The 27028-nt window shown below is 46.9% G+C and overlaps 1 protein-coding gene across 4 annotated transcripts in view; it reads right to left on the reverse strand.

The window, feature by feature from the left end:
* NAV1 (neuron navigator 1) overlaps positions 1-27028 on the reverse strand; it is an 88643-nt gene that overhangs the window by 20276 nt on the left and 41339 nt on the right. For 2 of the 4 annotated variants that reach the window (XM_075613957.1, XM_075613960.1), the window contains 15 exons: positions 26226-26364; positions 25678-25951; positions 24487-25138; positions 23957-24322; positions 23699-23740; positions 23015-23157; positions 21176-21343; positions 20433-20485; positions 19678-19701; positions 19485-19562; positions 19269-19352; positions 19071-19182; positions 18375-18496; positions 12329-12507; positions 11972-12134 (listed from right to left, as the gene is read on the reverse strand). In XM_075613957.1, coding sequence (XP_075470072.1) covers positions 11972-12134; positions 12329-12507; positions 18375-18496; positions 19071-19182; positions 19269-19352; positions 19485-19562; positions 19678-19701; positions 20433-20485; positions 21176-21343; positions 23015-23157; positions 23699-23740; positions 23957-24322; positions 24487-25138; positions 25678-25951; positions 26226-26364 — 2599 coding nt within the window. Of the gene's footprint in view, positions 1-11970; positions 12135-12328; positions 12508-18374; positions 18497-19070; positions 19183-19268; positions 19353-19484; positions 19563-19677; positions 19702-20432; positions 20486-21175; positions 21344-23014; positions 23158-23698; positions 23741-23956; positions 24323-24486; positions 25139-25677; positions 25952-26225; positions 26365-27028 lie in introns of all 4 variants that reach the window. The other 2 variants (XM_075613958.1, XM_075613959.1) reach the window with 2 other exon arrangements.

Raw genomic sequence — 27028 nt, forward strand, 5'->3', positions numbered from 1 at the left:
ACTGCATTGTTTTATTATTGTCTGTTAAACGAATTTGTGAGTTATTTGTTAGGCAGGGACCCCACGGCAGCTATCACTAAATCACACACAGGTTTAATGTCACCACCTTTATATTAAGAATTGTATTTATACATATTAACGGTCACGGCGCTGAGCTTTAGGGTATTAGTTCACCACACATTCACGATTACTATACCAAGCCCAATTTCCCTAGCCAACTCCAATCTGGCTTTTGCCCCAAACACTCCACAATAACTACCCTCCTAAAAGTTTGCAATGGAACTGGAACAATTTACTGGTGCAGTATTCCTAGATTTTGCAAAGGCTATTGACACTGTTGATCATGCCATCTTGCTAAACAAACTTCAGTGCTCTTGAATAGGAAAACTTACTTTAAACTACTTTCATTTCTACCCAATCCCAATAAGTGTCTACAGATCCCAATAAGTGTCTATCGCAGGCACCAACTCCAACCCCTTGGCTATCACCTGTAGTGTCCTACAAGGCTCTGTTCTGGTGCCCCTACTCTTCATCAATGATCTACCTACAGCTTGTAAGGGAGCTTCAATAGACATGTACACACATGACAATTCTATATGCACTCAGCCCCCGCCTCCCTGACCTTGAACACATACTTCAATTTGATTTTTTGAGACTTGAAAATTGGATTTCCCAAAACAAACTGTTATTAAACACTGACAAGACTGTAACAATGGTATTTGGGACCAAGGCTAAATTTCTAACGCTACCAATGACTGAGCTCCAGATAAGAACCAGCTCTAATACCATCCTTGCCCCTGTAACTAGTTTTAAATATCTGGACATATGGTTTGACTCCAATTTAACATTTGGGTTGCACATTGATATCCTGACATCCAAAACCTATGCCAAACTAGGCGTACCTTACAGGAACAAATCCTCCCTAAGCCCGCTGGTCAGAAAGCGTATCGCACAGCAGATGCTATTACCAATTATAGACTATGGGGACATAGTAGTAGAGGAATCCAGGGTTGGAAAAAACGGGGCACGGCAGGCAAAAACGGGGGCTAAGCACAAGCCAAATGGATTAAAAACAATTTATTAGAAATAGGGTGCCAGCATGGAGGGCGGCATAGAGGAGTACCTCTGACACGTTTCTGACGAAGCCGCTAACAGTGTCTACTGGGCGAAACGCGTTGAGTGGAGGAATTTTGGCCACCCGGACGATCCGTATCCAAAAACGCCTGCAGTGTGATGTCAGCAGTGATGGGTGTATGCTCCAACAGAGGCGCATATCAATATTTCGTGGGATTTATTCCCTCAATGCCCTGTGAAAACTTCTTTCCTGTGAGTATGCTGGACATAGGGCCAAGACTACCATCTAATAATTCCCAGTGTGTTCCTACGTGTACACTTATATTGCCTGTGTCGCTGTTTTTCTTCTCTCCCATATGCGCCCCCTGGATTTCTTAAGAATCATTCTTCTGTTCTGGAACCCGTGAAGACAGGTCCCACCGGAGGGTTTGAGCTGGGATTTCAGATTATTATCACATTGATTCACTCACTTTATCACTTAATATTGTTTTAATATTTAATATTGTTATTTTTAATATTCACTATTGGGGTATTTGCGCCTACAATATCACTGTCACGTACTCACTAATGTATCTGCTTCCACAGGCACACTTCAACAGATATACTGTATGACATACTGTAGTTGGTGCTACACGTCATAAATGATTTTAATTTGAGTGTGGTTTTTGTAAAGTGACACCTGATATTTTTTGTTGGTGTCGCATATCTGCACATATTACAGTTTCCACACGAATGGAAGCCTTTCGGAACGGAAATATGTTTGATTGAGCTTTCTGATTTAAACAGACTCGGAGATAAATGGTAACCCGGGGTTTTAGCTTTTCGAAAGAAATCTGGGATTTTTTGTTGTAAATGGTTGTAAATCTTTGTTTAATTTGAATACTCTCCAGTGTTTTTCTACGATGGATCGTATTTGGTTAGATTGTCTGCTAAATGTTGTAATGAACAGTGGAGTACTGTCCAAGGAGTAGTTTTCAAAATAGTTTTCTTTTACCAATCTTTTTAGTGGTTTTTTTTAACAAATGCAATCTATCTGTATGGAGAGCTTTCTCGAAAGCTACTTCAATGTCTTTGATGTTATATCACCTAGATATAAATATGTTTTTTTAAGTCCTCTGATAGTTTTAGATAAGTATCTTCATCTGAACAGATTCTTCTCAGTCGGATTAACTGTCCTTTTGGTATACCTCTTAATAAAGGTTTAGGATGGCTGCTACTGGCCAAAAGAAAAGCATTACGAGAATTCGGTTTACGGTATATGTCCGTCTGAATATGACAGTTCATGTCAATGTACAGGAATAGGTCAAGATATTCAATGTGATGTCTGTGAGAGGAGTATGTGAACGGTAAATTATAATCGTTACAATTGAGATCATCAATAAATGTCGATAAAGTGGCAGTATCTCCCTGCCAAATAAAAATTAAATCTATGTAACGACGATAAAAAATTATATTACTCCTGTAGTTGTCAACAGATTCCCATAAAGAGATTAGCATAAGATGGTGCAAATGATGTGCCTATGGCAGTGCCTCATGTCTGTAATTAAAATTGTTGGTCAAAAAGAAAGTAATTGTGTTCCAATAGAAATAATATGGAGTCAGTAATTAAAGTGCTCTGTGCCCAATTGAGGTCCAAGTGATGCAAGAAGTGTTTAATGGCCTTAATGCCTAACTGGTGATCAATGATGGTATATAATGAAGTGACGTCAAGAGTGACCCACATGCAAGTGTTGGACCAAGTGAAATCTTGAGTGGTAAATAATAAGTCAGAGGAATCGCTGAGATAAGAGGGAAGTGCTTGAACAATGGGTTGTAAATAATGATCGACATACCTAGATAGACCATTTATATGGCACAGCACCTCAAACTCACCCTAGCAAACTAGACACCTTCTACAATTCAATATGTAGCTTTGTCCTCCAATGTATCTACAACACATATCACTGCGAAATGCTCAAAGAACTAGATTGTCCATCACCTGAGTCTAGGCGCAAAGTTCATTTTTCCTGCCTTGCCTTCAAATACTTCTTGGGCAAGCTACCCCCATATCTGAACAAGCTCCTCACCCCGACTACATGCAGCACTTATCACCTGAGATCTGACTCCAAGGGACTTTTCACGGTCCCAAGGTTCAACAAAGTATCCGGCCACTCCTCCTTCTCTTACCGTGCACCCCAAAAATGGAACAATCTACCTGGGCCTCTCAAAACCACCACCAGTCTAAGTTCTTTCAAAACTAAAGCTATCTCACATTTTATGTGGTCTGTAACTGTTACATGCGCCTAGAACTTACTTTATCTTTAACTGTTTAATGTCTTCATATTTAAATGTATAACCCTGCTCACCTAATGTAATGCAATGTCTTTATATATAATGTGTAACCCTGTTCTCCTATGTAACCATGTATTGTCACCATAACTCTGTGCCCAGGACATAATTGAAAACGAGAGGTAACACTCAAAATTCTAAGCATCACCTTCCCGGTTAAAACATTTTATAAATAATGTGACTCCTCTGAAAGGCAAAGGGAAATAACAGTAGTAACCCCAGGAGACTAGACCCCCCATGAGACTGACCTGCGATTCTCTATGGGTAGTACCTATGACTCTAGAGATAGGTGGCCTGGGGAGCTGTGGGACCATGTGGTGTAATAGTACTGTAATATGTAAACATTGTATGTGCGTAGTTTCCACTGTACCTATGATTCTATGTGCCTAGAGAGAAAGACATGTGTGAGATAGTTATGTCATGTGCCATCAGGACTCTACTATGGTTGATGGAGACATCAACAATTTTAGCAGGGGGAGGAATTAACCCTCTGTGTGATGAGCTCACACACTGTCACACTGTCCCTTGGCAACCTCCTCTCTAATGTGCTCTGGACATGTGACTGGCCAATAATAACGGCTGTGGAAGAGGAGGGGCTATGAGGGGGAGGGTCTTTTAAGAAGGGGGGAGCGGCCATGTTGGATCAGATCTACGCAGACCTGAGAGCTATCTGGTTTGGTTGAGGTCTGCAGAGAGTGCACGTGACAGCAGGAGTGGAGAGCTAAAGTTCCAGACGTGGACAAGAGATCAAGTGCCGCCGGATAGATCCCTCAACGGCTATAAAAGCACAGTGGTACCCAAGCACCATTTCGAAAAACAGGCCGGCAACAGGATCAGTACACAATAAGCTCCCAATGTGTGCCGGCACTATCAGAAGCCAACATACCCAGGATTGGGTGGCTACTACTACACCACTGACTCACACCCGTACAGCGTTACATACAAGATGAGGTTGAAAAAAGACGTACGTCCATCAAGTTCAACCTATGCTAAATTTAGACAACAGATACTTTATCCTATATCTATACTTACTTATTGATCCAGAAGAAGGCAAACACAAAACCCCATTAAGGGAAAAATAAATTCCTTCCTGACTCCAAGAATTGGCAAATCGGATTAATCCCTGGATCAACATTCTTCCCATGTTTACTTATTTGGTATATCCCTGTATACCTTTCCCATCTAAAAAGATGTCCAACCTTTTTTTGAACAATTTATTTGTATTTGCCATCACAGTCTCCATGGGTAATGAATTCCACATTTTAACTGAACTTACTGTAAAGAACCCTTTCCTTTGTTGCTGGTGAAATCTCCTTTCCTCCAACTGAAGGGGATGACCCAAGTCATTTGTACTGCCCTTGGGATGAATAGCTCATTTGAAAGCTCCTTGTACTGTCCCAGAGTATATTATTATATAGTTATCATATCCCCTCTTAGATGCCTCTTTTCTAATGTAAATACATCTAATTTAGCTAGCCTCTCATCATAAGATAGATTGTCCACCCCCTTTATTAATTTGGTGGCTCTTCTCTGCACTCTCACTAGTTTCAGAATGTCTTTTCTAAGGAGTGGTGCCCAAAATTGCACTCCATACTCAAGGTGTGGTCTTACTAATGCTTTGTAAAGGGGCATAATTATGTTTACTTCCCTTCCATCCATTGCCGTTTAATACAAGATAAGATCTTGGTTGCATTTGCAGCTACTGCATGACTTTAGGGAACTATTGCTAAGCCTGCTGTCTACAAGCACTCCTAAATCCTTCTCCATCAAGGATTCCCCCAATTTATCCCCATTTCATATGTAAGTCACCAGTTTATTCTTGCATCACAAATGCATAACCTTACATTTATCTGTATTAAACCTCATCTGCCATTTACCTGCCCACGTTTCCAGTCTCTCCAAGCCCTTCTGGAGAGAAATTACATCCTGCTCTGATTCTACTACCTTAAACAATTTAATGTCATCAGCAAAGATGGAGACTTTGCTCTCGATGCCAACCTCAAGGTCATTAATAAACAAGTTTAAAAACAAGGGTCCCAGTACCGATCCCTGAGGTACTCCACTCACAACTTTAGCCCAACCTGAAAAAGTTCCATTTATGACAACCCTCTGCTGTCTATCCTTCAACCAGTTTTCAATCCAGGTGCATACATTATTACGGAGTCCAATTTGCTTTATTTTGTACACCAACCTAGTGTGGAACCGTATCAAAAGCTTTTGCTAAATCTAAGTAGACCACATCAACTGCATTACCCTGGTCTAAATTCCTACCTACCTCCTCAAAGAAACAAATAAGGTTAGTTTGGCATGATCTATCCTTCAGAAATCCATGCTGACTATTACTAATGATTTTGTTTTCCATTAGGTATTCCTGAATATTATCCCGTATTAAACCTCCCTTTTTAAATATAGGCACCACATCTGCTTTACGCCAATCTTGTGGTACTGAGCCTGTGGAAATGGAGTCCTTGAATATTAAATGTAATGGTTTGGCTATAACTGAACTTAACTCCTTGAGAACTCTTGGATGTATGCCATCAGGGCCAGGTGCCTTATTTACTTTAATTTTTTCAAGCCGCTTATGAACTTCTTCCTCAATTAACCAATTGTTCATTAATATGGAGGTTGTGGCTCCCTCCTGCGGCACTACTATTTAAATTGATTCTTCCCTGGTAAACACAGAGGCAAAGAATTTGTTTAATACCTCTGTTTTTTCCTTATCACCAATAATCTGCCTGCCCATCTCACACTGAAAGGGTCCTATATTTTCTTTTCTCATTTTCTGTTATTAAGGTATTTAAATAACTTTTTAGGGTTGATCTTACTTTCTATTGCAATCCTTTTTTCATTATCCATTTTTGCTAATTTGTTTGCTCTTTTGCAATTTTTGTAACATTGCTTATAATTCTGATACGATGTCTCCGTCCGTTCTGACTTACAAGAATCTAAACTCTTTCTTCTTCTTGTCCATTTCCTCCCCTACCTGTTTATTTAGCCACACTGGTTTTGATCATTTCTTTTATACTTATTACGCAAGGGTATACACTGATAAGTGTGCTTTTCTAACAATGTTTTAAAGACTGCCCAGTTATCTTCTAAATTTATCCCTGTAAAAACATCATCCCAATGTATTACTTGTAGCTTAGTCCTCAGTTTATCAAAATCTGCCTTTCTAAAGTTTAAGGTCTTTGTTGAACCCAAGTAATCTGTTTTTTGATCATTTATTTCAAATGAAACCATGTTATGATCACCATTACCCAATGTTCCAGGACTTGAATATTTGTTATTACTTCTACATTGTTTGATATTACCAAATCCAGTATTGCCCCTCTCCTGGTTGGTTCCTCAATAATTTGGGTCATATAATTGTCTTTAAGCATCACCAAAAACCTGCTTCCTTTTGTTGTAATGCTAATCTCATTGCCCCAGCCTATGCCTGGATAATTAAAATCACCCATTATGCAAACATGACCCAGTTTTGATGCCTTCTCCATTTGCAAAAGTATTTTAGCTTCCTCAATCTCACTGGTCATTTGGTGGTTTATAGCACATCTCTACAAAAAGTTTCTTTATACTTTTACTTCCACTGCTAATTTCTAGCCACAAGGCCTCTCATCATTCCCATCGTAAACATCTTCCCTTATTATAAGCTTTAGATCCGGTTTAGCATATAAACATACTCCACCTCCTCTTCTATTTGCTCGATCCTTCCGAAAAAGGGAATAACCCTGCAAATTAACTGCCCAGTCATGAGTTTCATCCCACCATGTTTCAGTAATGCCTATGATATCATACCGCTCCCTTGCAGCTATTAATTCAAGCTCCCCTTTTTCATCTGTCAGGCTTCTTGCATTAGCTTCTTCTTCTATTGTATTTAGTTGGATATCTATGTCATTTCGCTCCCCCCTCCATCCTAGTTTAAACTCTCTTCCAACCTTTTTAACATTCTTCCCCCTAGCACAGAAGATCCCTCTTCATTGAGATGCAATCCGTCCCTAGAATATAGATGGCACCTCTCAGAAAAGGAGTCCCAGTGCTCTAAAAATCCCAAACCCTCCTTCCTACACCACTTTCTTAGCCATGCATTAACCTCCCTAAGCTCTGACTGTCTCCCTGCGGTAGCGCATGGAACTGGTAGTATTTCAGAAAATACTACCTTGGAGGTCCTTGCCTTAAGTTTTTGGCCTAGATCCCTGAAATAATTTTTTAGGACCCCCATCTTTCTCTAACTTTGTTATTGGTACCAACATGTACCAAGACCGCCGGGTAAATCCCAGCAAACCCCAACAATCTGTCTACCTGATCCGCAATGTGCCGAACCCGAGCACCCGGGAAACAACAAACTGTTCGGTTCATGCGGTCATGGCAACAGAATGCCCTATCTACCTTCCTAATAATGGAGTCCCCTACCACCACAATATTTCACTCGCTCTGTGAACCCGGAGAACACCAGGATAATTGTGTTCCAGAAAAAAATGAAAAAAATATCCACACAAATAACAATTCACACAATGACACTAAACTGGAACAGACAGTAAACTACACATACCACTGTAACAATCAGCGCACCAAAAATTTTACTTGGTTTTAACTGCACTGAAGCAGAAGCCCCCCCCAGAAGAAAATAACTGTACCACCTCAAACCACAAATAAAGTCTGAATGAAAATCTTTCACATTGACATACCCACAAAATAAGAAACCAGCCCAACTGAAATGATCCATCTGGAATTCTGCAAACACCTCCAAGTACACAGGGGTACATCAAACAGTGCGGGCTGAGCTGGGCACATCCCAGCAATACTGAGCTCAGAGCAACAAGAAGCCATGAGCTCCTTACTAAACCCTGTGCCACCAGACTTGTTCTCTCACTCCCAGAACAAAACCACACACATCAATACAAAATCAGCTCAATCACCAGAATAAAGGGATCTGGGTGGTGATCTGGGAAAAAGAAACTGGAGACCCACCTGTCCCTACAGAGAGACTACACCATGGCACTGTACCTGCTGCAGGCAAAGAACCCAAAACAGAGACAGACTCTGTGCCAGTACAGACTGAGCACTCACAGACTGGATACAGACAGATCTTAAAGCCCAGAGAGGGCAGCCAGGTGAGCAAAGCGAAAGAGAGCAGACTGTGTAACCATGTGACCAGGAAGGGGTAGAAGATGAGACACTTCTCGCTGCACTGCACAAAATACTCTACTAATACTGCACTACAAGGAATACAATGGGATGATATTTTGTGCAGTTAAAAATGTAGAAGATAAATGGGCAGCCTTTAAAACATTATTAGAGAAGCACACTTAGTGTATACCCCGTGGTAATACATATAAAAGAAACAAGTCTAAACCAATGTTGCTAAATAAACAGGTAGGGGAGGAAATGGAAGAGAAGAGGAAGGCGTTTAGATTCTTAAAGTCAGAAGGGACAGATGCATTGTATCAGAATTATAAGGAATGAAATAAAAGTTGCAAAAGGGCACTTGTTTACTACATTTATTATATTGTGTGATGATTAATGGTGTATCCTCTTGAATTATGTCCTTCTGTTTTTTGTCCTTACCTAGAACCTTATTTTTTGTATTAGTTGGAATAATCAATTTGTGGCTCTCGTTTTTCTTCCCTTTATACCTTCCCTTCAGGGGAATATATCCCCGTGAAGGGAGTAGGGACTGTCTATCCAGTGTTCTAACTTCTTCTAATGTTTGCTGTAAATCAGGACCATGATAACCTCTCTGCTGAAAACGCCTGGCCAACTCCCCAGACTGACGGACAAAACCCTCCTCAGTGGAGCAGTTTCTCCTCAATCTGAGGAATTGGCCTTTGGGGATTCCTTTGATGACCGCTTTGGGGTGGCAGCTGTCCGCCCTAAGTAACATATTTCTAGAATTAGGTTTTCTGTAGACATCCGTTTGGATGTCTCTATTGATGTCAATAAAAAGTAACAGGTCCAGATAATGTATATGGTGCCAATTAAAATTAAATGTGAATGATAAATTGTTAGGATTTTGATTAATAAAATCAGAAAATGCATGCAAAGTGGGTAAATCACCTTCCCAAATCATAACCAAGTCATCGATATAGCGTTATAGAATGTGATATGTTTTCTAAAAGGGTTGGTGCAACTAAAAATAAACTGTGACTCCCACCACCCCATGAACAAATTAGCATACGTAGGTGCAAAACTTGTGCCCATGGCTGTCCCTTGCCGCTGTAAATAAAACTTGTGATCAAACAAAAAATAATTGTGAGTGAGTAAGAAATGAATTGAATCTAATATAAAAGTCGTGTGAAATAAATTATTATCTGGATCTTCCAAAAATGTGTATGACAGGACGTGGCACGCAGTGTTGACCCGCATGACGTCAGACCTGCGCGCAGCGGTTTTGGCGCCATTTCTTGAATTTTTGATTTGTCATTTGTTGGCTACAGGGTATATATTAGGGGTCCCTTTCTCCCAGTCCCCTATACTCCTTGATAAAGGACGCCTACGGTCCAAAACGCATAGGAGTTTTTGTCTTACCCCCTGGGGTTATGTTTACTGAGTGGTGCTGAATAAATAGAATTTTATTTTTCTTACCACCTGGCTCCCTGGCAGTGCACTGTTTTTGCTCTCTTTTAATGAAAATTTGGTTAACGGAGGAAGAAATTCAGAGTCGGCTTGATAAAATGAAAGTAAATAAAACATCTGGCTCCGATGGTATACATCCAAGAGTTCTTAAGGAGTTAAGCTCAGTAATAGCCAAACCATTATATTTAATATTCAAGGACTCCATTTCCACAGACTCAGTACCGCAAGATTGGCGTAAAGCAGATGTGGTGTCTATATTTAAAAAGGGAGCTAGATCACAACCGGGGAATTACAGACCTGGAAGCCTGACTTCAATAGTAGGGAAACTACTTGAAGGTTTAATACGGGATAATATTCAGGAATACCTACAGTAATAGAAAACAACATTATTAGTAATAGTCAGCATGGATTTATGAAGGATAGGTCATGTCAAACGAACCTTATTTGTTTCTTTGAGGAGGCAAGTTGGAATTTAGACCAGGGTAATGCAGTTGATGCAGTCTACTTAGATTTTGCAAAGGCTTTTGATACGGTTCCACACAAGAGGTTAGTGTACAAAATAAAGCAAATTCGACTTTGTAAAAATATTTGCACCTGGATTGAAAACTGGTTGAAGGATAGACAACAGAGAGTTGTAATAAATGGAACATTTTCAGGTTGGGCTAAAGTTGTGAGTGGAGTACCTCAAGGATCAATACTGGGACCCCTGCTTTTTAAACTTGTTAATTAATGATCTTGAGGTTGGCATTGAACGCAAAGTCTCCATCTTTGCTGATGACACTAAAATGTGTTAGATAATAGATTCAGAGCAGGATGTAATTTCTCTCCAGAAGTACTTGGAGAGACTGGAAACATGGGCAGGTAAATTGCAGATGAGGTTTAGTTCAGATAAATGTAAGGTTATGCATTTAGGAAACAAAAATAAACAGGCAATTTACAAATTAAATGGGGATAAATTAGGAGAATCCTGTAAGGTTCCCAGTCCAGGGAACTAGAGAGAGTGCAGAGAAGAGCCACCAAATTAATAAAGGGATGGATAATCTTATTTATGAGAGGCTAACTAAATTAGATTTATTTACATTAGAAAATAGGCAGATATGATAACTATATACAAATATATTCGTATTAGCTTTCAAAAGAACTATTAATCACAAAGGAAGTACAAATGACACAGGGTCATTCCTTTAGGTTGGAGAAAAGGACATTTCACCAGCAACAAAGGAAAGGGTTCTTTAAAGTAAGGGCAGTTAAATGTTGAATTCATAAACCATGGAGAATGTGATGGCAGATACAAAAGATATGTTAAAAAAAAGGGTTAACATCTTTGTAGAAAGGAAAGATATACAGGGATATACCAAATAAGTAAACATTGGCAGGATTTTAATCCAGGGTGTAATTTGATTGCCAATATTTGGAGTCAGAAAGGAATTTATTTTTCCCCTTACAGTATGAGATATCATTAGATGATATTTCACTGAGGTTTTTGTTTGCCTTCCTCTGGATCAATATACTGCAAGTACAAATATAGGATAAAATATCTGTCGTCTAAATTTAGCATAGATTGAACTTGATGGACATATGTCTTTTTTCAACCTCATCTACCATGTAACTATGTAACTCTAATACTTGCAGAAACTCACATCCAAAACTTCAATAATATAGAGGAGACACAAGAAAGAGCGATTGTCCTATGAGAAGAAGAGACCACTGCAGAACTCGCTGCCAATTATATCTGTCACTGGCAGAGAGGCGCCCCCTGAACCCCGCATCCCTATGTTTAACTGTTACCCATGTAACGCATAAACACTGTAACTTTGTACATTTTTCAGCACTAGAATGCATACTGTCATGTCAATAATGATTATTTCAGTAGAAGGAATAGAAGGGAAAACAGAGAAATGCTGAGAGAGGGGGATGGGGTAATTAGAAAGGAATATATGTACATTAGAGGTGCATCTCCTGCCCCTCCCCCTCTCATGCCCCGCCCCCTCATTACCTGCATATTGTGCATAGTCTCCCGAAGCTGTTCCAGTTGGTGGGCGGAGTTTAATGCCTCCAGGCGAATGTCTGTCAACTTCATCTCTTTCTCCCACAATTCTGAGCGCAGCTCTGACACCTCCCTCTTTTCTGGTTCCTCCCCCTCTTGCGTTTCAAAGATCCTGGGGAAAGTCGAGAGATACTCATGATCTTCATACAGTGAGGCATGTTCAATATCAGTGTATATAGATACTCGGCATCAATATAAAGCGCTGTATGTTCATTATCAGCATATAGATACTCAACATCATTACACCCCGCAGCGTGTTCATTATCTATGTATAGAGATACTTGTCAGTAGTGTATAGATACTTACACGGAAGAGGAGGACGACGAGCGCAGGGAGGGGGAGGCTGGCTCCGGGACCCCATGTTGATGTTTGGGGGAGGTCGGGGCGGATGAATCAGGTGTTGCAAGCTCCTCAATGTCGGAATAGGACGAGGCTGACTTGGGACCCTTCTTCATGCTGAATGCCTTGTTAAAGGAGCTGCGCAGCTGTGGGAGAAAGAAATATGTCCGTCACTGGTTACTCAGAGTTCCTGGCATCATTGGTATATAGTCCTAGAGTTTGTAGCCTGTGCAAGCATGCATGCATGCAAAGTCCTAGAAGTGCCAGCTCACTTGTATTCAGAGTTCATGGCATCATTGTTATACTGTATAGTCCTTGAGTTTGTAGCCTGTGCAAGCATGCATGTATGTGTGTGAAGTCCTAGAGGTGCCAGCTCACTGTTATTCAACCCTAGAGGTACCAGTGTGCAGCATACAGTTCTAAAGGTGCCAGTGTACACAGTATAGTCCAAGAGGTGGCAGTGTGCAGTGTACAGTCCAGGATTGCTAGTTACAAAACATGGTTGTCAAGCTTCCATCCTATCTCAAAGGGTGAATTGAACTTTTGAAAATTATGAACATTTTGAAAAATATTGTGTGGCAAGTGAACTATATTTATGTTTCATGTGATGTGCAGGCTCTGTGCACCTGTATCACACGAGTTAGGCATTAATACCATCTTTTATTTTTTTAAATAAATCAAGTGATATGGCCCAAGAACAAAATTATTATTATTATTATTATTATTATTAATAATAATAGCTTTCGATTCATTTTAACTCACAACTTTTTAAATGTATGTGATGAGGATTTCTTCTTACAAATTTGTTGTACAGCAATGGGCACCAAGTCTAAGGGTGGGTTTTGCAGAGAATCTTCAATCAGATTGTTGCTATGTATTTGGGGTTCCCGAGTTATGGGACACCCCAAATATGTACCTGGGAATCAAGTAAGATTCTCGGGCACATTGAAGCACAGTGCTCTGGCAAAATCCTACCCTGGAAATGTTCTTGCGACTCACCGCTAGGCTTCCCTGCTTCAGCACAGGCTGGAAAAGTAAACCAGGCAGGGGGGATCAAGGTATCCCCAGAACAGTCCCGGGGTCCCCAGTATAAAGTGGGATGCCCAGGCCATGCCCAAGTCAACCTGGTATAGGGATTCAGGGGGTGCTCCAGCTATGTTCAACAGCTGCCAGGGTTTTTATTGTGTGGGTACAGTAAAGTCAGAGTTGTGTAATGTGCCAGGGATAAGGCTGATAAGAATAGGGGTCGAGGCGCATGCGCGAAGCCAGAGTGGATGGAAGTTTAGGTTTCTAGCTCCGCTCGCACCGGCATAATTTTCTATAAAAAGCGGCACTTCAAGTGACCCCACAAGCAGCATATCGACACAATCATCGATCGGAATACCCAGTGATGCCGACAAAGGCGAAATCTAAGCAAAAAGACCCCTCGGTCACCACTTATTTTAATTTAAAAAAAAACAGCAGCGGGAAACGACCCTGAACCCCCTGCACCAGCGATGCAGTCAGACGCGGAAGCTGACAGACCGGCACCGAGAGCGGATGACCAAGTGCTGGTCACCAGAAAGGACCTCAGAGAATTCTGCACAGAAATGAAGCAGTTCTTCCGCAGAGAACTGTGGAATCTGAGGAGGGCTTTAGACGGGCTGGGGGAAAGGACCGGGGCATTGGAAACCAAGATGGACGCCAACACGAGGGCCCTCCAACAGACAAACAAAGTGGTTGCCCAACTGCAGGACAAAATCCGCGACGTCACAGACAAACAAGAAGAGGCGGAGAATTGCGATAGACGCAACAATGTCCGCATTCGGGGGGGGGGTCCCAGAGGCTGTGAACGACCCTGAGGAATATGTGCAGAAGTGGCTGGAACACCTCCTGCCAGACAAAACAGCCCAGGACTTGCATCTCGACAGGTGCCACAGAGCCCCGCAATCGAAGCCACAGGCAGGAGACCCCCCACGCGACATAATTGTCCGCTTCCACTATTATTCTAAAATAAAGGACTCTGTCTGTCGGATAGCCAGGGAATCGAGAACCATGGAGTTTGAGGGTATCAAACTCCAGATCTACCAGGATCTTTCCCCAGCTACCCTCTCAAGAAGACGCAATCTGGGACCGGTGACAAAAATCTTACAGGACAGGGGGGTCAGGTATAGGTGGCTGTTTCCGTTCGCCCTCCTAGTAGTCAAAAACAAAGTGGCAAATACCCTGCGGAGGGTGGAGGACGGCGACGGCTTCCTCAAAAAGCTGGTCTGCAACAAAAAAAACCCCAGCCCTGGTCCCTCTCAACCTCCTCACCTGGAATCAGAAGCAGGTCCGGCACTGGCGACGTCCTGGAGCAGAGTGGGAGCCGAGGCTGACGAAACCACGTGAAGATCCGAGTCCTCCGCAGCTCAACAGGACCAATTGAGCAGTTAAAGGGAACCGTACCCCATTCCCCTCTCCATGTTAAAATGGCCGACCATAGAAGACTCTACATTGCCCCCCCCCCCCCCTGGTGGTCATCTCCGGGAACTGCAGCAACGTGACGTCAGCAGCCATCTTCATGGACCAGCGGTGAGGCTGAGAGCGGGAAAGCAGGCTGAAGGCGCGAAGAGCGAGGAGGAGGCGCCACAGACCTGCGCACAGCCCAGCATCACAGCAGGGGCGCCCCAATAACCAAGCACTTCCACTCCGCAAGGGACTCCCGGGTCAAGGAACACTTCCGGAGGGCAGATCGCAACCGGAGCCACAGCTACCGAGACTGAGCCAGGACTGAGGGAGCGGTACACGGGGCCAACGGGGGGGGGGGGGGAGTTTGCCAGTATTCAGGGATTTTAAAGTACAAGATAATGAACTAAAAGAAAGATTTTCACATATAAATAATAACGCAACGGTGGTGGAAGATGCAATGTTAAAAGCCTCAACAGCCAAAAGAGAGGCTATATAATCCAAGAAAAGTCCATCGGAACCAATTAAGAACACGAACAATAAAGAGGTCAATAATCTAGATAGGACTAATCTTAGTTTTATAACTAGATACAATAAAGCTGCTCCCAAAATCTCAGGAATCCTAAAACGACACTGGAATATCTTAAAGTGTGATCCTATTATGGGAGAGGTCATTCCCGTTTTTAAAAGGATCGGAATCTAAAAACCATTCTTGTCCCAACGGTCCTCAAAAACGCTGGAAAGGTGGAACCAGGTAATTGGCTTACCACTTGTAACTCAGTGCTCACCGCAAACAGGGCGCGACCGTGGGGCTGAGGATGGGATTGTGAAGACACCGACCTCCAGCCGCGAGAGCACGTCCGGAGTGTAGATTGGCCGTGGGTAGCCGGGTCGGGGTTGGAGATGTCGGGATCGTCGTAGGTACTTGCGGTGGTCGGGGTTGGAGAGGTGCGGATCGTCGTAGGTAATGCCAGGGTCAGGAGTGGAGAAGTAAGGAGTCCAGATACTAGCCAAGGTCAGACACAGAGAAAGATAGCAACTAGGATGCAAGATACAAGACAAGGAGGCAGGGATTGCAGTAAGCACTTCACGGAATGAAGGCTTATGCTCAGCCATCTTGCCATGGGGCTGACTGAGCATATATAGTACCAGGGACCAATAGGAAGCCGGCAGGGAGAGGGCTCACCAGTAACCAATGCTGTGATAGGCAGAGGAGGAGTCCGCCGCAGCTGTGGTATAATGTATAGCAGCCAGTACCTGATTAACAGTGTGCGCGCACCTAGTGCATGTGTGCTGCGTGCCGATGACGTCACCATGGGACCGGAGGCGGGACCAGTAGAGTCAGTGCTTCCCACAGCGCGTACGAACCAAGGCTGCCGGGCGACAACCGCAACACCGCGGGACGTGCCACGAGGGAGGGACGCGACGGAGCACCCGATCGCAGGTTGAGGTAGATCTGCGCTGCGAGGTGTGCGACGCATGCCATCACGGATTCTTACACCACTAAAATTCCAGTCTGCATTAAATGTGATGCCAGTAGGTGATGAAATTCACCACATCGCTCTTCAGTTGAACAAACCACGATGGAGGAGCAGTCCGAATAAATCAGGCTGCTTAATATCCTGAAGAGGTCCACTGGATGATTTCTGGTGGAGTCGATCCTCAGGGTGATGTAGGCTTTCTTTGCCCTGAAGACCGCACCCCTTATACTCCCATTGACATATCTTCAAGGCTGTCTGGTCAGCATCCTGATGGGATGTCAACCACTGACGCTCTTTCCTTCGGAGAGCCTGCTGCAGGTCCCAGAGGTCACGAGAATACAATGGCGCACTTATGGATCTGCGATCACGTATTCTCCAAAGAGAGGTTACTTCTTCCATGGCTGCATGGAGAGCCAAGTTTTACTTCTCGACACAGAGACGTTGTCATCTGCAGAAAATTGGGATAAATGGGCCCCAAGTGCAGCCCTAAACCTAATCGGCTCAATCAGCCTCCAAGGCCATACCCAAGCTGCCTGAGGCCCACCACTACGTTTAAGGGGTGGTGGGGCGTCTCCAATCTGAGCCTGGAACACCCTATGATCTGTCCACAGGGGGTAGGAAAACTTCACCTACCCAACCGATATCCCCTGCGAAACGATCAAATCGAGTGAAGGACCGTGCTCATGTGTCGGGCCATGCACAAACTGACTACATTCCATGGATCCCATAGTATCTAAAAGATCCATAGCCTCAGCAGTGTGTAATAAAATAAAAGATTTTATCAAGTGCAAAACTAAGTGTGTAGTCTATCTGATTACATGTCCATGTAATAAACACTACAATATGAAGGGAGGACAAAAAGATCTTTAAAAACGAGGTTCTTGGAACACAAAAGGAACATACAGCATGGTCTTATGGCACATGGCTTATCAAGGCACTTTAGTGAAATACATAGGAAAGATATAGTGGGCTTTGAATTAAGAGAATATAATTAGAGCATAGGGACAAAAGAGGTAGAGGCTATATTTTGGCAGTTCGAAAAAGGGAACGTTTTGGATCCACCAACGTAACACGCTACAACCGCATGGTTTAAATTTGGATACAGATTTGGCAGCTTTGTCATGATCTTTCATGTACTGTATTTCTGCACTATTTTTACCATTTGGTTTTAGAAAAAGTATTTTAAGTATTGTTAAGTAGTAATAATATTTAATGTTTTTATTGGCCATTATAAATGTTAAGTCTTGAAGTTATATTGGTTGGTTTATGAAGGAGTTCTTAAATTAGTATTCGAGTAGTATTATACCTACTTGTATACTAAGAATTTGTATTTAAAGTAATAATCTGCTCTTTTTAATACTTCTTATAAATTGATCTGATTGGCCCGTGTCAGACCTCTACAGATAATTTTATCATGTAATTATTAGTATTTTACACTTTATGTATCAATACACCTAAATGAGTAGAGGAATAGATTTTTAATTTGCCTATTATTTCTTATAAACATATTACTTTTCTGTGTATGAATGCCCATTTTCTCCTCACTCTTATTCAAGGCCATGTGTGGGTATTATTTCTCTCTCTCTATTAGATACAGGCTTTATTTATGTATTCAATTAGGTTTAAATGTATTCACTGACCCATTTTATGTAATGTATCTTTGGGGTCCAAAATATTTTGCCATGCTTATAATTTTTAAGGTATGCTTTTGTAATATACTTTACTAACAACTGTGATTTCCATGTGAACTGCGGCTGGCTGCCAGCATGGACATTAGCTATCAATGGGCTAGATAGGCTGCGTGACGCTGCCATGATAAATACTGGGACCTCTGCATGTTTCTGACATCCACCGGTGAAGCAGTCACTGCAAAATGAGTCTGGATGTTTTTTGGTCTCCCACAGCAGCCTGTACTTGGGCTGACTGACTCGGGTGTAATCGCAGCTACACTTACAGCCTATGGATTCGCTGATCAGAGCACCTTGTGTGAGGTTGTTTTATCTATTTTCTGATATTATTAAAATCACTGTACAGTCTTCACTATTTGGGGTCCTTCTGTTTCCCTTCTCCTACAGATTGTGCAGTCCTAGATGTGCCCGGCTCACCCAGCTCTTCTTCTTCTTCTTCTTGCCATCGCTGTCCTTGACGCTGCCCGCGCTGCAGTGGCTGGAGATGCTGTTCAGACTGGAAATGCTGTCAGAGGAATTCTGACGTCTGATACGCAGCTCTGAAGGGGTAGAAAGGGCACATGGTGAGCGGGCGGTACCCACACAGAAAGCAGGCAGTGGCAGGGACACAGAGTGGGTAGTGCCAGGTTGACACACACACATACATTGTGGGCAGTGCCGGGCTCACACATAGCAGGCAGTGCCAGTGACATACACACAGCAGGCAATGCAGGGGATCTCTTCCACACACACAGATCAGGCAGTGCCAGGCTCACACACAGATCAGGCAGTGCCAGTCTCACACACACAGCGGGCAGTGCCAGGCTCACACACAGATCAGGCAGTGCCAGGCTCACACACACAGCGGGCAGTGCCAGGCTCACACACAGATCAGGCAGTGCCAGGCTCACACACACAGCGGGCAGTGCCAGGCTCACACACAGATCAGGCAGTGCCAGGCTCACACACACAGCGGGCAGTGCCAGGCTCACACACAGATCAGGCAGTGCCAGGCTCACACACACAGCGGGCAGTGCCAGGCTCACACACAGATCAGGCAGTGCCAGTCTCACACACACAGCGGGCAGTGCCAGGCTCACACACACAGCGGGCAGTGCCAGGCTGCCATGGTACCCCGTGGCGCAGTATCGGGCGGGTTCAGTGCCCCATGGATCACAGCCTGAGCCTCCGAGTTCTTGGACTTCAGAAAATCGATTGTGTCCCTCAGATCTCCCAGCTCAGAGTCCTAAAACAGGCAGAGGGCATAGGTCACTATGTGCCACTCCAGGGAGTACAGGTCAGAGGTCACTGTGCCAAGCCGCTGTCTCTTACCTTCTCCTGCGCTGTATCAGCCAGTAGCCGCAGTCTGGATGTCATGTTCACCAGAGACTGTTCAAACGCGGCCACCAGGTTTGCCTGGAAAAGGAGCATCAGGTCTAACTCTAACGGTGGGTGCCAGCTTTTATTCTGCCACAAGGTGGCACTATGGTTAAATATATACAGGGGACATTCTACATATACACCTCCGTCACCCAGGATTGCACTCACGTTGGCAGAGAGCTGTGTGGTCAATACTGCCACCTTCTCCTGCGAGGACTCCAGCTCCCGACGCAGTTTGCGGATTTGCTGCAGGACACGAAAGAGAAAAAAGATGGTACCCAGGTCAGTGACACCTCTAAAACTTCATCAGAAGAGAGGGGGAGGAGGGGTCTGGCACAGGGGTAAGAAGGCAGAAAAGTACCTCAGACTGCATCCTCTCCTCAGCCTGAGAAACAGAGTGTAGCATGCCAGGGAAAGAGAGAAAGAGGGTTACAGCGCAGGCAGTGCCAGCCTCACCCACATACGCACACTGCCAAACCTTAATATGTATACACAGACACAACCATCCCCTCACACACACACTGCCAAACCTCAATATGTATACACAGACACAACCATCCCCTCACACACACACTGCCAAACCTCAATATGTATACACAGACACAACCATCCCCTCACACACACACTGCCAAACCGTATGTATACACAGCACAGGTACAGCGCGGGCAGCAGCAGTGACATCCTCCCTCGCACACACACTGCTGCAATATCACATGCTTACACTGCATAGGAAAAGCACAGGCAGCAGTGCCAGCCTAGCTCTGACACGCAACCGGCAAAGAAAGAGACAGGGTTACAGCGCGGGCAATGCCAGCCTCATACATACACTACTACACCATGACATGTATAAACAGCACAGGTACAGGGGTGGCAGTGGCAGTTCCAGCCTCCCTCACATACACCTGCCAAACCATAATATGTGTACACAACCATGGTACAGTATGGGCAGTCTCCACCTCGCAGACTCCGCTACAGTCTTACATGTATACACAGCACAGTTTCAAGGCAACAGCAGTGCTAGTCTCCCACTCTACACCATGACATGTATACACAGCACAACAGGTTCAATGTGGGCAGTGGCAGTGCCAGCCTCCTCCTTATGCAGTCGGTGCTTACAGAGGAGTATGTTGAGGAAGCGCTCGATGCCAGAGACAGGACAGACCCGTGAACTATAAGAGACAAAAGGTGGGTGAGTGGCGGATGTGCCCACTGTACTGGGGACAGAATAGTTTGATTTAATGAACACCAAACTCTTAACGTTACTGTGATAGTGCCTTAACCCCTGTCTAAATAGGGCTCCAAATAAAGCCTGTAGCTGACTGAAGAGTCCAGCAGGGAGCTGGTTAATGGTTGCTTGACAATTAGCCAGTCTCCGCCTGGCTCATCAGGCAGAAAAGCCTCCTTTGTAAACTGCAGGGGATCTCTCTAGCACTAAGGAGGTGTGTGCTGCCAGAGAGAGATCCCAGGGAACCAGACCCTCTTTTCCAGAATGCAGCGGACCCTGGAAGGATGCACCCCACGGACACAAACCCGGAGACTGATATAAAGAGCACCATGCTTACAGGTACCGCTTTAGACTGTGGGTCAGAGGCCAATCCTCCCAGCCCTGCAGATAGGGACTGGGAAGTGTGAGTAAGCCCTTACAAACGGATAGGCCCGTTTTGTTTATTCTGTATGCTGCCTTAAAGCTGTATTGTTTGAAGATACATAAATAAAAATAAATAAATAAAAATAAAAGCAAATGTTTATTTCCCCCAAATCTATGTCTCACTGGTTATACCTCTGCACTCATCTCCTACAGTTTCCTAAACACAGACACCCCTATTCCCCCCCACCCCCACCCAAGATGTCACAATTACCGTCATCGTGGGGGTCTCGGAAGGAGCCAGAGCGTGTCATTGTCCCCTTAGGGCGATCAGCCAGGGACAGGGAACTGCCAAGGTGTGAGGAGCCAAAGAGCTCGAAGGGTGACTCCTGAGCCGGGATACTGCTGGAGCGAGCGATACGGGGAGCAGAAGAGGGACTCACTGTGGGGGGAGAGAGAAGATGCTGTGATTGGGTGAGACACAGAAGACGCTGCAGGGGGAGAGACGAGACGCTGCGGGGGGAGAGACGAGACGCTGCGCGGGGAGAGAGGAGACGCTGCAGGGGGAGAGACGAGACGCTGTGGGGGGAGAGACGAGACGCTGCGGGGGGAGAGACGAGACGCTGCGGGGGGAGAGACGAGACGCTGCGGGGGGAGAGACGAGACGCTGCGGGGGGAGAGACGAGACGCTGCGGGGGGAGAGACGAGACGCTGCGGGGGGAGAGACGAGACGCTGCGGGGGGAGAGAGGAGACGCTGCGGGGGGAGAGAGGAGACGCTGCGGGGGGAGAGAGGAGACGCTGCGGGGGGAGAGACGAGACGCTGCGGGGGGAGAGACGAGACGCTGCGGGGGGAGAGACGAGACGCTGCGGGGGGAGAGACGAGACGCTGCAGGGGGAGAGACGAGACGCGGCAGGGGGAGAGGGAGACGCGGCAAGGGGAGAGACGAGACGCGACAGGGGGAGAGACGAGACGAGACGCTGCGGGGGGAGGGAGATGAGACGCTGCAGGGGGGAGGGAGAGATGAGACGCTGCGGGGGGAGGGAGAGACGAGACGCTGCGGGGGGAGGGAGAGACGAGACGCTGCGGGGGGAGGGAGAGAAGAGACGCTGCGGGGGGAGGGAGAGACGAGACGTTGCGGGGGGAGGGAGAGACGAGACGCTGCGGGGGGAGGGAGAGACGAGACGCTGCGGGGGGAGGGAGAGACGAGACGCTGCGGGGGGAGGGAGAGACGAGACGCTGCGGGGGGAGGGAGAGACGAGACGCTGCGGGGGGAGGGAGAGACGAGCCGCTGCGGGGGGAGGGAGAGACGAGCCGCTGCGGGGGGAGGGAGAGACGAGACGCTGCGGGGGAGGGAGAGACGAGACAATGCGCGGGGGAGGGAGAGACGAGACGCTGCGGGGGGAGGGAGAGACGAGACGCTGTGGGGGGAGGGAGAGACGGACGCTGCGGGGGGAGGGAGAGACGAGACGCTGCGGGGGGAGGGAGAGACGAGACGCTGCGGGGGGAGGGAGAGACGAGACGTTGCGGGGGGAGGGAGAGACGAGACGCTGCGGGGGGAGGGAGAGACGAGATGCTGCGGGGGAGGGAGAGACGAGATGCTGCGGGGGGAGGGAGAGACGAGACGCTGCGGGGGAGGGAGAGACGAGATGCTGCGGGGGGAGGGAGAGACAAGACGCTGCGGGGGGAGGGAGAGACGAGATGCTGCGGAGGGAGGGAGAGACGAGACAATGCGCGGGGGAGGGAGAGACGAGACAATGCGCGAGGGAGGGAGAGACGAGACAATGCGCGGGGGAGGGAGAGACGAGACGCTGTGGGGGGAGGGAGAAACGAGATGCTGCGCGGGGAGGGAGAGACGAGATGCTGCGGGGGGAGGGAGAGACGAGACAATGCGGGGGGGGGTGAAAGATGCTCCGGGGGAAGAGAAATGCTGCGGGGGGAGAGAGAGAAATGAGACTCTGTGTGACATTGGGGGGGAGAGGGTACTGTAAAACTGGGGGGGGAGGGGGAAAGGGAGGAGGGTGTCACCCTGTGGAGGGTATGACAAACTCCATGTGCCATAGATCCCCTCTGCCTCTGTCACTGTGTCCCCCATGTCCCCTCGTGACTCTCACCAATGCTAGTCAGGGGGGGTTTTCCCACGTTAGTGAGGGGCAAGGGGGGTGGGAGGGGAGACAGGTCCTCAGCGTCCTGGATTGCACCAATCGTGTGCGAGTGACGTCTTTCCTTGGATTCGTCCTGGGAATGTGACTGATACCTGGGAGGGCCAATCAGAGAGAATGTGATTCACGCAGGCCCCTCCCCCTCCACCAGACACAGCGGTCACTGAATCTCCACTCTCTTAAATTCCTGTACTGACCCCAGATTCACATCTCTGACACTCCACCTACCCTGTACCCTCTCCTATTCCTGTACTGACTACACACACACAGCTCCATCACTGCATCTCTGACACTCCACCTACCCTGTACCCTCTCCTATTCCTGTACTGACTACACACACACAGCTCCATCACTGCATCTCTGACACTCCACCTACCCCTGTACCCTCTCCTATTCCTGTACTGACTACACACACACAGCTCCATCACTGCATCTCTGCACTATATCTGTATCCCTCTGTATATTAGAATAAAAGATTTGCGACACAGGTTTTCATCTCTGCATTGTATCTGTATCCCGCTATAAATTAGTGTAAGCTTTACGGGGAATGATTCCCATCTCTCTGTATTGTATATGTCACCCTGTGTATTACACGCGTAACTCTGTACTGTATGTAATTATTAATAGGGTCTGTACCTCAATCCCTTTTTCGGCAGCGTGTTCCTGTCCTGAATGGTACTGTGAAACCAGAGAGAACACGTTACATACAGAATGTTACATGCTAAAAACACATCAGAGGGAGGAATAACTGACCCTATTAACTTACAGAAATCCCTTGTATAAGTCGCTCCATTACTTTAAAGGAACCAGCTGCGCGAGGCGCCCTCTTATGCCATCAGGGGGAAGGGTCCCAAATCCCATCCAATTATAGGGTGAGTTTAGGAAAGCACTCACCTCTCTGTCGTGGGGGACTTGTTGGTCTCACTCCAGCCCGCGTTTGGTGTGTGCTCCTCCCCTCCTCCTAAGCAAGGCGCGGGTGGGACGCTGATAGAGAGCGGCAGAGACTCCATACTACGGTGCAGTCCGGACAGTTTGGGGTACATTCTATAGCCCCCTCCCCCCAGCCCCTGCGAGAAGCTGGCAGAGTTGATGTTCAAGATGGGAGCAGGGCTGGGGGTGAGGCAGCTACCCCCCAGGGGCAGATCCGGCTGTTTGCCCGGGGGCATTTCTGACAAGGAGGGGGCGAAGCCTAGGCTGTTGGAGTTCACCTTATCCAGGTTGGACAGCGTGGGCGTCTTCATGAATGGCTTTGCCATGGCCCTGGTTGGGGAGAGGGGGGGGGGGGTAGGAGATGGGCAAGAGATACATACACACAGTTAGAAGTCAATACTGTGTCTGACCGTGGAAGAGTTATGTGGAGGTTCTGACTCTGCAGGTCTATGTCAGTGAAACGGTTAATGGGGTAAAGAGCAGCAGTTCCTCACCTGTGTGGTGTAGTCGGGGTCCCCTCCTTCCCTTTGCCCCCATGAGCCTCTGTATGGCTGGCGTTGCCTGCTCTATCCTCCGAGTCCTGCGCCACGGCCTTGGCTCGCGCCTTCTCCTTCTCGCGGTCGGTCTGGTTCACTCCCGCTCGACCCAGCCCCACCTTGGAGGGCTCCTTCAGGCGGGAGGTGGGCTTCCCCTGCACCACCGCCAGGCTGGCTTCCACACTGCTGCTGAGGGGACGGCAGCCCCCCCTGCTACCAGTCACGCTCATGGCGCTGGATTTTGCCGGGCGCGGGAGGCTGCGGTACTGGATGTTGCTGCGAGCAGAGGGAGAGAGGAAGCCGGGCTCTGGTCCCCCTGACACATCAAGGCTGGTCTTCCTGGAGCCAGAAGCAGGGCCTGGTGCGGGTTTCACAGGGATGCCTGAGGACTTGGGAGCTTTGCCTAGGGTGGCAGAGCCCCCGGTGAGAGGGGAGGCGGGCGTCCCAGGTTTCTTGTAGCCAAAGGAAGAGGCCGGGCGGGCAATGCCTGAGGGGGGCTTCTTGGCATCTGGCGAACGGGGATCCCGGCCTGCGTCTGATGAGGAGCGCTGGAGCCCCGCCCCCTTCAGGGTGAGTTTGGATTTGTCTGCTGCCTTGTGCTCCGGTTTACCTGGAGAAGGTACACAGTGAGGGGTGAGACCTCTAAGGCCTCAGCCATGACAAGGTTAATAGATGGGGGATGGGGAGGAATGTTATGGCTCAGCAGGTCTCTGGCAGTGAAGGGGTTATTAGGGAAGTGTTCTAGTTCTGCAAGTCTCTGGCAGTGAAGGGGTTATTAGGGAAGTGTTCTGGCTCTATGTCTTTGGCAGTAACGGGATTATTAGGGAAGTGTTGAGGCTTCTGCAGAAATCTGGCAGTGAAGGGGTTATTAAGGAAGTGTTTTTTTGTTCTGCAGGTCTCTGGCAGTGAAGGGGTTGTTAGGGAAGGGTTCTGGTTCTGCAGGTCTCTGGCAGTGAAGGGGTTTTTAGGGAAGGGTTCTGGTTCTGCAGGTCTCTGGCAGTGAAGGGGTTGTTAGGGAAGGGTTCTGGTTCTGCAGGTCTCTGGCAGTGAAGGGGTTGTTAGGGAAGGGTTCTGGTTCTGCAGGTCTCTGGCAGTGAAGGGGTTATTAGGGAAATGTTCTGGTTCTGTAAATCTCTGGCTGCTCCATACCTCGCAGGCCGCTCGGTGGGGTGTGGGTTATGGGGGAGGTGATGCCCACGGGGGGGTTCTTGCCCTTGCGCAGCGGCTGCCCCAAGGTGACGGGTTTCTGGGGCTCAGGTTTGGGGGAGTCGTCGCTCCGTTCCCTGCGCCAGCGCGATGCTCCATGCTCCGTCTTCAGGCTGCCGCTGTCATACTCCATCCTACGCGGTGCCCTCTCCTCTGGCTCACTGTGCCAGCTTAGCCCACTTTCTGCCAGTGAACGCTTCTCTGAGTCTGTGCGGAGCTTTGTTAGGGGACACAAAGGGTTAAATATGTCTTAGAATGCCAGCCTCATTATCGCCTGTGGCAGCAGAAGTGCCAGGCTCTCTGTCTCTATTCCAGCCCTATAAGTGCCGGCTCTGAATCTCCCTTTGACAGCCCTAGAGGTGCAGGGCTCGGGACCCGCCCCCCCATAGTAGCCCAAGAGGTGCTGGGCTCTGGATCCCCCTGTACCAGCTCTAAAGGTGCCGGGCTCTGTATCCCCCCCGTGTCCCCTCCTTCTCGTGCCCCTCTCTCACTGCGATGGTAGAGCTCCTGCGTGACGCGGTGGGCGTGGATGGCAGGGAGGTGAGGGACGAGCTGGCATTACATTCCTCTGAGCTGAGGTTCCCGGACGCATCGCTCAGGCCGCTGCTAATCGAACTGCTCTCGTCCCAGCTGCAGAAAGACAGCAGAATACAGAGTCATATATATATTTAAGTATATAAATACTTAATGTCCTGGGTGCTCTTATATAATTCAGTTATGCAGCATTTCTAAAGCAAGCTCTCACAGGAAACTTTGAATATAGTGCAAAATGAATATATAAACATATAGATCAATGTTTTAGTCCCATCTTGACAAAAGTTGATGTATATGTAATAAGTCACAAGATTGGCGTAAAGCCGACATGCTGCCTATATATTTAAAAAGGGAGTTTCATCTAACCAGGGAATTACAGACCTGTAAGCCTGACATCAATAGTGGGGAAACTACTTGAAGGTTTAGTACAGGATAATATTCAGGAATACCTAATGGAAAACACATTTATAAGTAATAGTCAGCATGGGGACATTGAGGAGGTAAGTAGAAATTTAGACCTGGGTAATGCAGTTAATGTGGTCTACTTAGATTTTGCATCCTTCTCCCTCACTGTACTTATCTCTCTCTCCCTACTCTCTCCTCTCTTCCAGTCTCCCTCTCCCTCTCCCCCAGTCCCTACCTGCGGGCGTTGGAAGACAGCAGCACGGCTGGAGTCCACCCAGGCGGTGATTACCGAAGTTGGACCCGACCTCCAGTTGGTCTTACCTTCCATGTTAGGACTAATGGGGTGGGCACCAGC

Source organism: Ascaphus truei, chromosome 9, assembly GCF_040206685.1.
Source record: "Ascaphus truei isolate aAscTru1 chromosome 9, aAscTru1.hap1, whole genome shotgun sequence".
In the NCBI taxonomy this organism is placed as follows: Eukaryota; Metazoa; Chordata; class Amphibia; order Anura; family Ascaphidae; genus Ascaphus; species Ascaphus truei.